The 18,061-nt window shown below is 43.3% G+C and overlaps 1 protein-coding gene across 1 annotated transcript in view; it reads right to left on the bottom strand.

Annotated features, from left to right (window-relative positions):
* Positions 1–18,061, bottom strand: part of MYO3B (myosin IIIB) — a gene marked incomplete at both ends in the record, with an annotated part of 373,275 nt that overhangs the window by 221,096 nt on the left and 134,118 nt on the right. Inside the window, one exon of the mRNA XM_080927936.1 lies at positions 13,219–13,284. Within this exon, the coding sequence (XP_080784062.1) occupies positions 13,219–13,284 (66 nt within the window). The remainder of the gene's footprint in view (positions 1–13,218; positions 13,285–18,061) is intronic.

The raw sequence follows: 18,061 nt of genomic DNA, 5'->3' as shown, positions 1-18,061 counted from the left end.
CCGTACACTGAGCCTCCCCCACCGACAGCATCCCTGACCAGAGCTGAACTTGATTACAGTCACTGAGCCTGAGTGCAAACGCCATCATTACCCATGGTTCACCTGAGCGCTCATTCTCAGCATTCCATTCGACTGCTAGACACGTTTATAATGGCGCACGCTCCCCAGCACGGTGCCACACAGACTGGCAAGGGGTCGTTTTGCTTTATAAGCAGCACATTAAGGAGACCTTCATACATTTCAGCCACTGCTCAAATTCTGATACCAGATTTGAACATGTGAGCTTTGGACATACAAGCTGAGAGATGTTCATTATAATTTGCTATACTCGTCACATAAAATTACAGTTACTTCAGTGCCTGAGTCAAATGGCTTATAGAAAGCCTATGGCACCTTCCTGGGTTATACATGCAAATTACTTCTCTGTGTCTCTTCTGTTGATCTCTAAATTTCCCAGCTCTGAAAAGCACCACTCATAATCCAAAGAGAAGGTAGAGAATACACGCACAAATGGTTGCCAACACAGTGCAGATGCATGCAGCACACATACACACACAACACATATACACACATGTACACACACATGTGTGTGTACATACACATACATACAACACAAACAACATGTGCTTGCTTATACACATGCACAGACATGCATGTGTACTTACACATACAAACAACACAAGCTTGCACACAAACACACACACACATATAAACACATGTGCACATCTAAAAGACGATATAGCCAGTAATGCAGTTCTATATGTAACACTCTTAACCAGTATCTCTCTCAATAACTTTCTTTAGAAAGGTGTTTATGTCATGCAGTTGCAGACTGCAGAGGCATCGCAGCACATCCACTAACACAAGCAGCTAGTCAGAACAATGCTCCTCCACATTTGCTTTTTTTGCTGTTTACTAGTTGTCTTAGTCAGGATTTCTATTCCTGCACAAACATCATGACCAAGAAGCAAGTTTGGAAGGAAAGGATCTATTCAACTTACAGTTCCACATGCTGTTCATCACCAAAGGAAGTCAGGCCTGGAACTCAAGCAGGTCAGGAAGCAGGAGCTGACGCAGAGGCCATGGAGGGATGTTACTTACTGGCTTGCTCCCCCTGGCTTGCTCAGCTTGCTTTCTTATAGAACCCAAGACTACTAGCCCAGGGATGATACCACCCACAATGGGCTGGGCCCTTCCCCCTTGATCACTAGTTGAGAAAATGCCTTACAGCTGGACCTCATAGAGGCATTTCCTCAAGGGAGGCTCCTTTCCCTCTGATAACTCCAGCTGTGTCAAGTTGACACACAAAGCCAGCCAGTACATTAGTTTAATACAGTTGTGATTCTATAGCCAACAATGGTGACAACACATACACTTAACATTTCAGCCTAAGCTTCCCCTGTACACACCCAAATCTAAGGAGGTAAACTTCTTAAAGGGATTTTTGTTTTTTTTACAGGCGACTTTAAATGTATCTTGTGGCCAGAACTCATTACACATACAGGGCAAGGTCAGAATTTTATATTTGTGTTTATTCTTCACTAACCTTGTGAGACACTCCTACGTGTGACTGTTAAAACAATAGCAAATAACGGGCATATTATGATTCCAGCCCTTCACTCCATTACTGCTTCAAGTAAGATATCAGCAATGAGTTACTTAGAGGCTGGACACAGACCACCCACAGACATGATGGGTACCATCCTCCTCAGCTACTCCGTTATAATGGCACTTTCCTTCTTGATTTGGATCCATGTCCCCAGTTCCTGCAGCTCCAGCTCAGCAGCCTCTTTTATCTCCTCTCAGAAAGTTTTTCTAGCAAAGAGAGGTTTTATTTTGTTGTTTGGTATTTGAGGGAGGGGGTTTGATGTTGTTAGGAGAGAGAAAGCTGTTTTCGGGTAAGTTTGCCTAAAACTCAGGACTGAGACATCTCTTTTTATGCCAATGATAACCCTCATTTAGCATCCATTTGATAGCATAGCTCCTCGCTTGAGAATCTGAACTGGGCAGGAGGTGGTGACTATGGGTCTGTTGTCAGGGTGGTGCATTGGCTTGTTCAACCCCCGCCTCCACACATGCACAGCATGTGAGCACGTGCACAGGTCCACACATGAAATAGTTTTTTGAAAGGATCAGTGTTGGACACACATATATACACTCTAGCATCTTAATCCCCAGAAAATGACACAGAATGACGCAGGGGCCCTGGTTTTGGATCCCAGCTCTGTTAGGATTCAGCTGTGAGGTCGAACGCCCATCACTTATCTGTCAAGAAGCTCCACTGTCCATGTGACTGGTAAGCCACTTGTTTAACAGCCGTGAGGACACAGTGAGATCCCACAGGAAAGTGGAAACTTTACCAGACACACCGTACCTGACAATCAGCTTTAAGGGAAGCCTACTGTAAGGCCTGGGGTGTTGCTCAATGGTTATAACATCTGCATGTGTGAGATCCTGGGTTCGATCTCTGGCACCACGGCATTGGGGAAGCTTATTGAAAAGCGTATTATTTGTACCTCCCTCACAGATACACTCAAATTAGTCTAATACTTTCTATCTTAGTTCTTGTGAATCTGGAAGGATTTACTAAACGTAAGCAAATTGGCTTTCTTTGGCTAAATGATGTTTGCAATATTTTTGGTTTGCTGTGAAGGATTTTTCACATAGAAAATGTAGTCACAATTAAAAAAAGAGATGTAAATTCTATGACCACGAAGATTGAGCAACAACAAGCCCATAGCAGACATCACTAAATGGCTCTAGTCCATGGCCACATTGCTAGAGACCATGGGGATCTATGGTCCATCTTCTCAGCACAGAATGAAGGTGATCTATTGCTCAGTACTTGGTGCAAAGTGCTGTCAGCTTGCCATATCTTTTTATGATAATATGTTCCTCTTAGAGAGGTTTATGTGGCCGAGACATCTTAATGCCCAGCCCTCTATCAAGATCCACAAATCATTGACAGCTTTAGAAATACCTGACTTTTACTATTGTGCGGTGTGTTTGAGGGGGAGGACTTAACACAAGCCTTACTACTGTAGAAGAAATAAGGCAAGAAAGAGGAATCCTCACTATGGCTGTGTGTGACACAGGACTAACCTTGACACTTATTCTTTATGGCAGGTGGATGAACATTGTTATCTTGCTTGGACTGTCAAAACCATATAGTCATAGGGTATATTAATTTCCTGGGGCTGCTATAAGTAACATCACAAACTTAATGACTTAAACAGCAGACATTTCTTGTTCCCTGGGCCTCTCCCCTAGCTTCTGATAGCCCCTTAATGTGAGACAGCCTGAGTCCAGGCTACACATGTGTTGTCTCTGTGTCTACATCTGTGGTGGTTTGAAAAAGAATGGCCCCCATAGCCTCATAGATTTGAATACTTGGTCACCAAGGAGCTACACTATTTGAAAGGATTAAGAGGTGTGGTTTTGTAGATCCCTGGGAATGAGATTACAGGTTTAAGAAGACCATGCCATGGCCAAAGTCTCTCCTTTTCTGCTGCCTGCAGATCCAGATCCAGTGTAGAACTCTCTGCTCTTCCAGCACTGTGTCTGCCTACATGCTTCCATGCTTCCTGCCACAGTGATAGTAAACTAAACCTCTGAAACTATAAACCAGCCTCAATTAAATGGTTTCTTTTAAAAGAGTTGCTGTGGTCATAGTCACAGCAATAGAACACTGACCAAGACATGTAAATTCTGTAACTCTAGGAAACCCTGACTAATACAACACTCAAAACTCTCTCTCTCTCTCTCTCTCTCTCTCTCTCTCTCTCTCTCTCTCTCTCTCTCTCTCTCTCTCTCTCTCGTTAGGACCCACCATGCCTCAGTATGCCTTCATCTTAGCTAATTTCATCTGCAAAGGCCTGTTTCCATATAAAGTCTTATCTGAGATACTGAGGATGAAACCATGTGGATTTTGAGGGATACAATTTTTTTTCCATTTTTTATTGGAAACTCTCTGCATTTACATCTCAGATGTTATCCCCTTGCCTCAATCCCATCTGCCCTCCCCCTCCCATTGCCTCTAAGAGGGTGCTCCCTCTCCCAACCACCCTCTCCCACCTCAGCACATTGGCGTTCCCCTACACTGGGGAAATGAGCCTTTGTTGGACCAAAGGCCCACCTCCCATTGATGCTGAGAATGTTATCCTCTGTTGAGGGATACAGTTCAATTCCCAGCCTGGGTAACAAATGTGCAGGACACTGCTAGAGCCTGGTGATTTAAGCCTCTGAACTTTCTTAAAGACAGAATTCCAACTACTTCATTAAAATAACTATTTTTAAATGAAATTATTTTTTAAACCCAATAAATACCCTTTCAATACAAAATCAAATTATGCTGTGCAGAGTGACATATATCTGCAATCCTAGAAGTGAGAAGGCTGAGGCAGGAGGATTTTGATTTCCAGGCGACCCCTGCTATATTTAACAAGACCTTGTCTTAATAGCAACAATAACCAAAAATTACAACTATGATTTTCCGTACTCATTAATTCAGTATGGCAGCTGAGTATTATACATTTGGTAATTTTAGAACAAATCTGATTTAAAGTACCGGAATGACAATAGAAAACACGGAAAAATAAGACAGGAGGCCTGACAACTGATTATATTTAAAGCTATAATTGTAAATTAGAAACCCACAATCCAAAAGTCAACAGCATGTTAGAAAAATGTAGGACTCGTCACACAGTCCTGCATTTCCTTCTCTAATTACAGTTCTAACTGACTCAGAGCCAGCTTTCCTTCCTCCTCCTGACCCCCATCCCAGCCTACAGAAACCACAACGTGGAAGGGGCCTTGGGAACAGGACCGGCCAGGTAGAGGGTAGACAGCTGGATATTACCGGGACACAGGAGAGCTCTGGGGAAGAACCCCAGGAGGGACATCCACACAGCCACTCCATGCCTCCTACCAAGTGGCCCATTACTTGCTATCTCTTCCAGATCAGCATGGCTGAGATTACAACAGTCTCTCCTCAACCTCGGATGCTCTGCTACTATGTGGGCCCCACACATTCTCCTTTCAGACTCTCAGCAGCGGTTAGTAACAATAGCCATCCTTAACACTGGCCACTGCTCTGGTTCTCGGGAGTCAGGCACCTTCCTATCCAAATTCATACAAATGGCTGTCTCTTTATGTGCTCTCCCCTCATTTTGGGACAGTGGCCATTTAGGAACATGTTGGGGCCCACTACTGCCCAACCCAGTGACCATTTCTTATCTACTTTTACAACAAGATGTCAGCAGATGATATAGCCCCAGCAATGATTATTCAGCGCTGCCAGAAAGTTAAAATGCCCATCAGAAACTCTAAATGAAATCTCTTGGGAGTATAACCTTGAAATTCATAACTTTAGTCTTCTCATGAATGGGGTGAATCCCAAGTTTTCAAAATCAGATCAATCCATGTGAAGAAGGCAAAGGAGAGTTTGTTAAGTTTTAATTTAGAGTATTCCGACCTTTTCACCAGTTTTCACTAGTCCACCAATTCCCTGTAGCTCAAAAGATGCTAATTAATTCAAGAAGCCACAATAGCTAATCGTTGGCTAAATAAATCCAAAATGGAGACGCTGCAGATACTGCTGCTCATTTTTAATTAAAATTACCAACGTGTGAAGTAGTGTAAATTAAGGTTACAGTGAACCCACTCAGCTCCTGGAGGAATTAACCATTTGTATGGTTCCTGGGGTTCTAACAAGAAATAAAAGCCTGAGAATTCTGCAGACCGTAATAATATTCTAGGTTAGGATATGTGCAGTTGTGTGCAGTTCACTGATACTATAAAGTCAGGTAGAATTAAGCAGCCTTGAAAAATTGAATGGAGAGAGATAAGAACTGTTGGCTTGAGGGAAATTCAACTCTGAGACACAGACACAGCAGACCTGCAGAGACAACAAGAACTGTAAGTGTGGGTCTTAGTCTTTAAAGGATAAATACCTTAAACACCCTCTCTCAAGGTCAGTGACCATATTTTAATGACATTTGGAAGATCTGCTTCTATTGGAGCATCATCAGAAGGCTACCGGAAAGAAGTGCCAACATTTTGTGACTGTCTGGCAGGTCTCAGGCATGGTGCTTAGTTGAGGAGAATAATAGCATACACGGTAGCCATTGACTAGGGGACCAGAAACCCAGCAACTGTTTAGAAGTTTCAGGGGACCCTTCTGAGTTTTTCTATTCAAATCCCTCAAGTGACAGGTGTCTTGCACTACACCCGAAAAAGGAACATCCTACTGAGAGGCTGAAGAGAATCTGTAGACAGACCTTGCTGAGCACCTCCTCTCCATTTATCACCAAAAGATCTGAACCCCTCCCTTCCCTCAGTCTACATTTGTATTCTTCACAAAACCAAGGCACAAAACACAGGTTGCCTTGGGTCTTGGGCTGTTCATTTCCGAAAGTCACCTGATGCTTACATTAAAGACAGTTGTGGGGCTTTTCTTATTAACCTTACTTTTGTCAGAGGGTGTCAGCCATGAATCTTGGAATCAGTAAGAAGAAACAATACTTTTCTTACCTACGCTGCCAGAGCAGCCACCCCAGAACAGCAGTTTGTGGGGGTGATCACACAGAGTCATTCATTAACTTTTGGGCTGAGCAGTCAGAATGTTCTTCATGGATTTGCTCTTGACAAAAGCAACCTCATCTAATTGTCTCACGAATCATCCCAAAAGCCACTAATGTCCTGAAACCAACTCCTACTAAAACCCCAAAAGTATGAGAGACAAATACCTTCTGGATGGGAAAGTAGTTTTACTATTTAGACCAAAGGTCTTAAATTAGGTTGAGCTTAAAGGGGAGAGGAGGGCTCCCTGGGGACCAAGGTGAAGTTCTGAAAATGAAAATTACTGTTATCTTATCAAAAGGTTATTTCTGCAGGGAGCCTCTTAGCAAAGTAGAAGTCTGGCAGGTACTTGAACCAGATAGACTTGTTATGCAAATAGCTTCAGCCTTTGGGGAAAGGGCTGATAATGAAATCGCTGCAATGCCAGCCACTTATTATAGTGGTGACAAAAAACATCAGGCAGGGTCCCCGCACATGGATAAAGAGCGGTGCAGAATTTATGTGACTACCACATTTAATTTATCATAACTAAGCTGTCAGGAGGCGTGCTTTGACAAATGTGTAACTAACTCATATAAATGAGTCAATTATCACCAACATCCAAGGTTCAGAACCAGCCAGGGTTATGGGGGCTTCCTTTTTTTTTGTTTTAACTCCAAGACAGGTTTACTAATAGGATTTTAGGTTTTTAGGTCTCCCCCGCCCCCACTTTTCTTTTTTTCTTTTCTCCTTGCTGTTTCCAAATAAGGAATCTGAAAAACACTATCTCAGCATTCCTGCCCCGCCTACTCGGCTATAGGCAGCATCCAGATGCTACAGCATATCCTCTGGTCCTCTGGGAAGCAGTTCCAGTGTCCCAGTGACGCACATGACTGTGGGTCCCACAAGTCATGTTCTGAATGCTTTGTCTGCAGCTAATGGTACTTTGGGGGGAGGTTGTGGAGACTTTTGAACATGGGGCCTCTCTAGAAGAACTGGGTGACCAGTGTGTGACCAGGATTTTAGCCAGCTCTGGCTGAGCACTCTCTGCTTCTTGAGCAGAACCATGTGATGAGAAGCTGCCGACAACTTCCACCACACAGATGGATCCCTCCTCCGTGATGGACTCGATCCCTGAACCATGAGCCCAAATAAACTTTGTCTCCTTTAAGGTGCTTCTTGCACGAGTTTTATTACAGCACTGAGGAAAGCCACACACTAAGATTCTCAGTGATGAATCCCCTTTGGTTCAGAGGTCACATGGCAACAGGGTATCACAGGATGTTAAAGCTGTAGCTCAGCAGTTAAAAACACTGTCTCCTCTTCCAGAGGTCCTGAGTTCAATTCCCAGCAATGACATGGTGGCTCACAACAGTCTATAACTATCTGTAGTCCCATAGGATCTGATGCCTTCTTCTAATGTGGAGACAAAACAGCCACATATATAAAATACACAAATAAATAAATCTGAGAGAGAGAGAGAGAGAGAGAGAAAGAGAGAGAGAAGAAACTTAAGCAGGGTAGTGGTAACACATACCTTCAATCACAGCACTCAGGAGACAGAGGCAGGTGGATATCTGAGTTTAAGGTTAGCCTGGTCAACAGAGCAAGTTCCAGGACAGCCAAGGATAAACAGAGAAACCCTGTCTTGAAAAACAAGAAGCAAGCAAACAAACAAAAACAACTGAAAAAATCTAAACAATCAAGTAACAAAAAAAAAAAAAAATAGGCATTTCTAGACAGGCTAAAGAGATCGCTCAGAGGATAATAATGCATACAGCTCTTGCAGGAAACCGGGGTTCAGACCCCAGCATCTATATCAGACAGCTCACGACTGCCTGTAACTCTAGCTTCAGGGCATCTGATACCCTATTCTAGCCTCCAATGGTACCTGAACTCATAAACCTAAAGCACACACACATATTAAAATATAGATATATTTTTAAATATATATATATATATATATATATATATATATATATATATATATATATATATATATATATATATATATATATTTAAAGAAGATGTTTCTAGCCTTGTTTATTTCTAGAGCAAATCTAGGCAGTTACCTTCATGGCTTGTTCTACAAAAGGAAATGAATCAGATATCTGAATGATTCCACTTTCAAACAATTTTACTAAAACTCTCAGATTGTGTCTTTGCCAACTAGCATCTCCAATGATGAAAAGCTTATGGTTGGGAGGTGTTAATTCCCCATTTTGTTTTTCTCAATATGAGCCGGTAAGTATAAAAGCAAACGGAAGCTCTCTAAATAGACATTTCAAATGTGCAGTGTGTCACTGTTTACAGTTAGCTGCAGATTTGAATAAGCCGAATGAAATTGTGTTTGGTCATAGTGCATTTGGTAGCTGAGCAGGCCAGAGCAGGCAGTCACATCTACACAGTCAAAAAATGGGGATAAGGAAGAGTTGGTAAGCATATCCAGCACTTACATAGTACATGCCTGTGATCCTAGCACTCAGGATAAGAAAGCTAAGGCCACCACTAGCTACATATCCAACTTTGAGGGCAGCCTGAGACATATGATACTCTGTCATGGGGTAGGGGTTGGGGGCAATATTTGGAAATGGCAGGCATGTTTCTGTTTCATTTCTGTCACTAAGCAATGTAGGGGAGAAGGGATTTGTTTTAGTTAACAATCCAGGAGATAGTTCATCACTGTGGGAAATTCACAGCAGCAAGAGCTTGAATCAGCTAGTCACATCCTATCCACTGCCAAGAGAAGAGGGAAAATGGATACTTGGATGGTCACTTGCTTGCTTATTTGTTCTCACTTTGATTTGTGCTCCACTCTTACATAGTTCAGGATCTCCTGACTAGGGAATGGTGCTGCTCACAGTGGGCTTCCCACACTGATTAACTTAACTGAGACAATTTCCCAATACGGGTGCCTACAGGTCAACCAAATGTAGATAATCCATCATTGAAACTGTCTTTCCAGATGACTCTATGTCATATAAAGTTGACTGCCAAAGCTAACCATCATGCTAACCCAAGAGGTAAAATGTAATGATCAGTCTTCAATGTTCAGATTCATTACCAAAAGAGCATAGAAGAATACATGGTTGAAGAATCTAAGATGCTATGGAGAAAATAGGATTGGTCAAGAAAGAACTTGGGACCAGATGTAGTATTTTCACCATGGAGAAAATAAGACAATACATTAAATAAAGAGAAGATCACTGGGCCTAGTGGCACATATAAGGCCAGGTACTTGGGAGGCTGAGACAGGAGGATCACAAATTCAAGACCTGCCTAGATTTCAGGGTGAGTTCTGACCAGTCTGGGCAACTTAATGACTGATATAGCTCAAAGGTAGAGACATTTCCTAGCATGCTTGAGGTCTTAGGTTCTCAGTACCAAAGATGGAGAGGAATGAGGGTAGGTGGGATGAGGGAATATAATAAGGGGGAGTGATGACCTATTTTCATATCTCAAATTAATAATAAAGCACATAATTACCCAATTTCCATTTGCCTTTCTAGCTCATTACATATCAACAGGGTCTTTCCCTCTGTGTTTTTATTAAGACGTTTTTCTTTCTTTGTTCTTGTCTGTTTTCTGTGTTTACCTTAGAGTTTTATTGCTGTGAAGAGACACCATGACCATGGCAACTCTTAAAAAGGAAAACATTTAATTGGACTGGCTTACAAGTTTTAGAGATTCAGTCTATTATCATGGCAGGAAGCATGGCAACATGCAAGCAGACATGGTGCTGGAGAAGGAGTTGAGAGTTCATCTGGATCCTCAGGCAGCAGGAAGAAAATAGTCACACTGGCCTGGCTTGAGCACTTGAGACCTCAGAGCCCACCCTCAGTGACACACTTCCTCCGAAAAGGCCACACCTCCTAATAGTGCCACTCCCTATGAGCCTGTGTGTGTGTGTGTGTGTGTGTGTGTGTGTGTGTGTGTGTGTGAAGGGCGTTTTCATTCAACCCACTACTCTCAAAGGCATTGTTTTCCATGTTTGCTCTTCTTTCCAGCGTTCTAGACCTTTCAAGATCTAAAGTAACTTGGGAAAAGCACAACTGGAAACACCAAAGATGGGAAACATGACCAGATTAAAATTGGCATTCCGTGGGGCTTTGCAGATGGAAACAAAGACTAGGGAGATACTCCTAGGATGCACAACTCTAAAAGTGTCCACTTGCCATCTTATCCTCAAATTCACAGGAACAACACTACTGGTTCAAGAATACAACCATACTCCTGAGAAGAAGACACGAACGCCGAACTTGTGAGTCACATCACATCTTTGCAGCATGGTGGAATAGGAGGGTGTATCTGTGAATATGTAATGGATTTTTCTAGGCCAGCATCAGAGAAGGTTGATCAAGGTTATCTGTGCAGCAATGGAGCAAAAAGAAATTTCTTTGGATCCAGAGTTCGCTCTCTCTCTCTCTCTCTCTCTCTCTCTCTCTCTCTCTCTCTCTCTCTCCCTCCCTCCCTCCCTCCCTCCCTCCTCTCTCTCTCTCTCCCTCCCTCCTCTCTCTCTCTCTCTCTCTCTCCCTCCCTCCTCTCTCTCTCTCTCTCTCTCTCTCTCTCTCTCTCTCTCTCTCCCTCCCTCCTCTCTCTCTCTCTCTCTCTCCCTCCCTCCTCTCTCTCTCTCTCTCTCTCTCTCTCTCCTCTCTCTCTCTCTCTCTCCCTCCCTCCTCTCTCTCTCTCTCCCTCCCTCCTCTCTCTCTCTCTCTCTCTCTCCCTCCCTCCTCTCTCTCTCTCTCTCTCTCTCCCTCCCTCCTCTCTCTCTCTCTCTCTCTCTCTCTCTCTCTCCCTCCCTCCTCTCTCTCTCTCTCTCTCTCTCTCTCTCTCTCTCTCTCCTCTCTCTTTTCCCCTTCCTCCTCCCCTCTCTCTCTCTTTCGATTCCCCTTCTTCTCCCCCCACTACCCCCTTCCCCTTCTCTCTGGGATGATGCTCTGAAATACGGTACAAGTCACTAAATTGCCTTTGGCTCTTCAGTTCCCCCGTCTCCTCCTGTGGGTTCCAGCTCTCAGAAGTGGTCCTTCCTCTGCTCCCACTGAGCATCGTCCACTGTGCAAGGGTCTCTAGCCAGTAACTCTCATTTGTGGTAATTCCCACTCATTCTGCAGTTAGGGGGACAAATGACAAATCTGGGCTGAGGGGCAAAGGTATGTCCTCCAGCCTTGGCCCCAGACTTCACCCTCCAGCACTACCTCTCTTGTTAGTGTTCTCTGAGTCTTCCCTTGACCCCCTAACTTCACAGTCACCTTCCATGTCTCTTGGTAGTTTCCCCCCCTGGTCTTCTGTACTGAAGGACATGACACAGGTCCAGGTGGGATTAGACTAACAAATGATTTTCCAAATCCTGAACTCTGTTGCATTTGAAATGGAAATAAAATACAAACCCAGACTCAAGTACAAACTCCTTTGGGGTCAAACATGTTTAGAATTCTAAAGTTGATCAAATTTTAGACAGCCAAACTGGAACATGGGCTACACGTTATGTAACATTGCAGAAGTATCTGGGCCAGGACACTATCATCAAATAGGAAAATATCTGCGTTGAAATGCATGAATATTCACACCAAGAAGGATAATGACTATAAATAACCCCTCATCAGTTCAGGGCACATGTTGCCCTCCCCCATCAGTTCACACAAGGTCAAGCTTTCCTGCCGGTGACTCAACTACAAAACAACTTCTATTTTCGGGGCTCTTTGGATTTAGGGATTATGGGTAAAGATTGTTGATCTAGATGGTGACTAAGGAGGATGATCCTGTTTGATTTGTTACTACAACTCTTTATAGACGATAAGACTGCACATAAGCATTAATAAGGGGGAAAGTGTGTTTTCCTCCCCTACATCCCATTTATCAGCAGCTTTGGTCATTTACTGTCTGCTCCCAGAGTCTCTGGAGCTCTTGTTAAATGCTGGGTGTTGGGACATCTATTCCCAGCTCTAGTATCCGGGAGTGTCTGGTAATGACCAGCTCTTCTCCATCACTGAGTCCTCACATGGGGCTTTGGGGTCTCCTCAAGCCGAAGCTCCTCCATCTTCCATGGATTTGTACCAGTGTGGCCATCTCCCAGGGCCAGGCCCCAAACCCATGACCTCAGCACTGAGTCAGTCTTTGGTCTCTCTGTTGGTCCGACGGTCTTAGTGTCAGTAGAGTGGCCTGGTGGCATGCTTTCCCCCAGGGGCCTCACGCCACTCAGCAGGGTTTTTCTCTTGTTCTCCATACCTTGAGTATTGGCTAGGACACCTTACCTCGATACCTTGGGCCAGAGACCCTACCTCTCCCCTCTTGGAAACAGATGCCTGAGTCCTTTAGCAAAACTCCTAGAGCAAAAAGCCCAGTGACCCAGCTGCCATCCCTGTAAAGACTGCAATTTTCTGTGTCTCCCTGCTCCCAGAGTAGAAATCAGTTATAGATGTGCCTTTTCTCTGGAGCAGGTTTGCAGATACATATGACCATGTGCTAATGAGGACAGATAGCAGTTGTATCAACTGGAATTCCTCAGATTCTGTAGAGGCTCCTAAAACTGTTTACTAGAGCAGCCCCTGGGTCCTAACTAGCAGGCTCAGCTAGCACTGAGCGTGTTCCACAGCTTGGATTTCTGGCATCCCAGTTTGAGGTCTTGCTGCACAGACAGTCCACAGAGGAAGACATACTCACTGAGCAATGAAGTGGTTAAATTCCTCACACCAGTTGTCCGGGTGCAGCAGAGTAGGTGGAGGGTTTCTGAAAGAAAGAAAGAAAAAAAAAAAAAAAACAGCAATGTTTTTCATTAAAGTAAATTGAGGTAAAGGGCAAAATATCAACTGGTGTTTGTGGGTGCCCTTCTAAGCTTCTGAGGAAAACAATCTTCTCTGTTCCTTCCCAGGTAAGGAATCACTCCCTTGTGGGAACTCCTAGAGGCCCAGCCCCTCCTCCTGGGCTCACTCATTTTCCCTGATGGAAGAGCACTTTCTCCTGACCTCAGTGCTCATGAGAGGTGCACTGAGCAGGGGCAGCTTCAGGAGCAGATACTAATCATCAGCCAGACAAACACACAAACCATTGTATCTAAGAGCAGAGGGTTATGGGTATTGTAAGAAAACTATAAGCGCAATGCTCCGGGGCCTTAGAGAAATAGACTTTTAATTATGCAGGGTTTTCAGATCATTATGGTGCCATTTGAATTAATTATGTGACGCATCTAAAGCCTACTCATGATTGCATCAGTCACATTTTAACTGTTTCCTATGTGCCAACCTCGGCAATAAGCGGAGGAGAAGTTGAGAACCTCAAGACAGTGCCCCAGCTTCTAAGATGGTTCTGGAGGAAGGCAGACATATGCCATGCTCGATTATAGGGAATTCCTGAGAACGGAACAGTATCAGGAAGGTCCTTAGGTAAGGGTCTCACTAGACCACCCCCTGCTGAGAAAACAGCCAAGGGGAAAAGATACTCTAATCTATCTAATAGGTCCAAAAAAAAATCATGTGTAAAACAGAAGTGGGGCCGGGGCTTTGGCTCAGTGGGTAAGGTTCCTGCTCTGCAGGCAAGAGGACCTGCATTTGAATCCCCACCACCCACACAAAAGAGAGACATGGCTACACGTGCCTCTAACGCCAGCTTTAGAAGTGGAGAAGTGGAGTCAGGCACATCCTGGGAGCTTACTGAGCTTGTCAGCCTGGCTGAAACGGTGAGATTCAGGTTCCAAGAAAGACAGTCTCAAAGAGCAAAGTGTAAGGAGTAGAGAAAAACAACAATCTTTCTGCAACTTCTCCATGAGTGTGCATGGGCACATGAAACCCTTCCTTGGACAAACACTCCTGTGTGCACATATGTACACACACACACAACAACAACAACAACAACAAGTAAACTGACCTTGCCATTAGTGGAAATAAGGGCTATTGGACAAACTGAGTTCAACAAATAAAAGAACATTTCCACACATACCAAGTCACAACTGTCCAGTTTAAGCTCATTAAGCTTTGGTTTTGCTTAAGTACTAACTGTTTCTTAAAGCAGGATACTCCAGGGACGGAGGTGTGAGAAGCTTTAAGAACAACTAGAGATAGAAAGTGTCTCAGGAAACGGAGTACGACACATCTTTCCGTACCCATTCCCCTCCCACTTCCTAAGTGTTTATTCCGGCATTCCTACTAGGACTACAGTTTTCTAGGCAGCGTGATGCTGAATGTGGCTGCATGACTGAATTCTGACCAGTGATGTACAAATCTAATTGTTCCATGGTGTTTCCAGAAGATCTAGTCAAAGAGAAGAGACGCACTACCTCTTCTCTTCACTGCTCTGCATCTGCTGGGCCTGCTGGTGTATGACTGGAGGGCTAGCAGACCGATGCAGAATAACCAGCTCTCTCAGATAAAGTTTATAGGAACTTCAATGCAATGTAAGACCAAGATGGGTCTAACAACAGTTTGAACTTGGCCTGCCTCGCTGTCTGAGGTTTGCAGCTAAAATTAAACTATCAAGAAAGCCCATGGTCACATATGAAGCTTACTTCTGGCCTCTATATGCACACACACACACACGTGCACAGGCATGTACACACACGTACTCGTACACATGTGTACACACATGTATGCATGTAGACTACACAGATGTACATACATACATGTACATACATACATGTACTCACACATATACACATGTGTTCACATACACATACACACATGTACTCTCTCACACATACACACATGTACACACATGTATACATCTTTACACATATAAACACATACATACAAAGCAAGAGGTGAGTAGAAAGACTCACCGTGAAAGAAACCTAACCCTCTCCTGCTCTATGAAGATGGAGCAAGTGGGACCATGAAGCCAGGAATGCAGGCACCCCCTGCAACATGGAGCTGAGCCTCAACTGTTACTCAGAAAAAAATGAGGGACCCTCATTTCTATACACACAAAGGACTGGATTATGCTTATAACTTGAGTGAGTGAGAAAGTAAATTATTCCCCAAGCCTTAGGAAAAGTACACAGCCCTGCTGACTTTGTGGTTTTAGCTTAGTGGAGTCCCGTCAAATTTCCAGGCTATGGAACTGTGAGATAATAAATTTGGATTGTTTTAAGCTGCGGAGTTCAGGGTAATTTGCTATGATAATAACAGAGACCGAATACATCCATCAAGCACCACGTCTCTCTACTCTACTTCTGGGTCCCTCTTTCATGGGACAAACCAGCCATTCGTCATCTCACCCTGCCTTCTCGGGGAGCCTCCATGTTCCCTCCTCCCTCACGTCACTCTGCCGTCCAGCTGGTGTCCAGGGCGAGGATTTCCTCATGATAGATACAGTTGACCTTGTCATGTCCTGGATCAAATTCCTTTCCAGATCCAGGCTTCCAGCATGATCAAGTCTCTACTCCTTTATATAATGTATAGGTTATCTTTCCTAGCTACCATCCCATTTCAAACCATGCCCTCCATCCAGAACCTGTAGCTACCAACAAGTTCTCTCCTTTACAACCTCAGAACCATTGTATACATGGTGAATCTCCACAATTTGTCCAGGTGGACTCTTGCTCATTCTTCCTGCCTATCTGTCATGGTTAAGACAATAGCATTCTATCTTTTTTTTTTTAACTTTACTTATTTATTTTTATGTTTATAAGTGTTTTGCCTGCCTGTAGGTCTTTGTAACACATGTGTGCTGGTGCCTTAGAAGCTGGAAGAGGGTGTCATATACCTCCAGACAAGAAGTACAATGGTTTGTGAACCACAAGGTGGGTACTGAGAATTGAAACCAGGTCCTATGGAAGAGCAGCTCATACTCTTAACCATTGAGCCAGACACAATATTTTATAAACGATTAGTGAATAAGTGACTACATAAATAAGTACACATAGGTTGTTAAGTAAGGAATAGTGCCAGGAATAACTATAACCTGGCTCCCAAAGTAGTGCAGTAACTAGTAGAGCATGAAATATCCCTCTTGAATGGAAGCAGATTCCAAGTAAGCTATCCACAGTAAGCAGGGAGACACTGAAAGAAAGAATGCTGACTTGAGTTGAACTTGACAGAATAATCCCCAGTCTGCCCTTTAGAAGCCCAAATTTACCAACATCCTTGAACATATCTGTGTTTGTTACTTATCTTGTTGCTATAACAAAACACCTGACAGTAGCAACTTTAGAAGTGGAGGGTTGGGCTGGAGAGATGGCTCAGGAGTTAAGAGCACTGACTGCTCTTCCTGAGGTCCTGAGTTCAATTCCCAGCAACCACATGGTGGCTCACAACCATCTGTAATGGGATCCAACGCCCTCTTCTGGTGTGTCTGAAAATAGCTACAGTGTACACATTAAAAAAAAAAAAAGAAGAAGAAGTGGAGGTTTTACTTGGGCTCACAGTTTGAAGGACAGTCCATTATGGTGAAGAAAGCATGGTAGTAAGAGTAAGAAGCAGCTGGTCTTGTTGTATCTCCAGTCAGGAAGCAGAGAATGATAGCGCCCACCTTTCTATAAAAGGTTTCTCCTTTATACTACTACTACTACTACTACTACTACTACTACTACTACTACTACTAATAATAATAATAATAATAATAATAACAATAATAATCCAGGACATCAGCCTAGGGAATGATGCTGCCTACAGTTGGTGGTGGTGCCAGAAGGGATGGGGGTAGAATAGGGAGGAAGTATCTTCCTATGTCAGTTAACTTGCTCAAGATAATCCATCAAAGACCTGCCTACAGATTTGTCTCAAACATGGCTATATAACCAGCCAATAGATAATCAATACAAACAACCACAGTATCCAACAATTATAAACAATGACTTAAGCGCCACCATAGATGTAGCTGATGTCAGTCCATTATATACAGTCCTGTGGTTGGCTGGAGATAGAAGGTAAAGGCCAATATGAGTCACATTAAATTCTTGGTCCCCAGAGCTCCTGCCAAATGCTTTACTTTGCAGTTCATCTTGCCACCCCCAAAGTCTGTGAAATCAGAAGCACTTACTCACCTTCACATGTGCGGAAGATACGGCTTCTAAAAAATTTTCAACTAGGATGATGGTGCTTGTCTATAACCTCAAAATTTACCGAGTGAGACCCTGTTTCCTCACTTCTATGCCTTACTTTTTAATTTGGTTGGTTTTTATTAGTTATTTTTATTTATTTAAAAAATTTATACATTCTACTTTGGTTATGTATTTTTCCTGTCCAAGTCCTCCTAGGTCCTCCCTACCTCCCAATTCACCCAACTATATATTAGTTCTCTCTTAAAAACACACACACACACACACACAAACAAAAACCACATGGAAATAAAACCCTACAAACAAAATCCTTTTTCCCTCTCTCCAAAATATCCAAAAAAAAAAAAAAAAAAAAAAAAAGTGAAAGACTCAGGCTTTAAGTTAAGACATTTCTTTCTTCAATGTCTATATACACCACTGTTTTCTATTCACAAAGAAACTGTTACTTTGGAAGATAAATTTAATGAACATGTGTGCAAAAAAAAATGACAGAAACCAATTAGCAAGCAACCCTCA

This window comes from Micromys minutus (genome assembly GCF_963924665.1).
Source record: "Micromys minutus genome assembly, chromosome: 13".
In the NCBI taxonomy this organism is placed as follows: domain Eukaryota; kingdom Metazoa; phylum Chordata; class Mammalia; order Rodentia; family Muridae; genus Micromys; species Micromys minutus.
The sequence above is the reverse complement of the archived record's forward strand: the minus strand, read 5'-3'. Positions and strand labels throughout refer to the sequence as shown.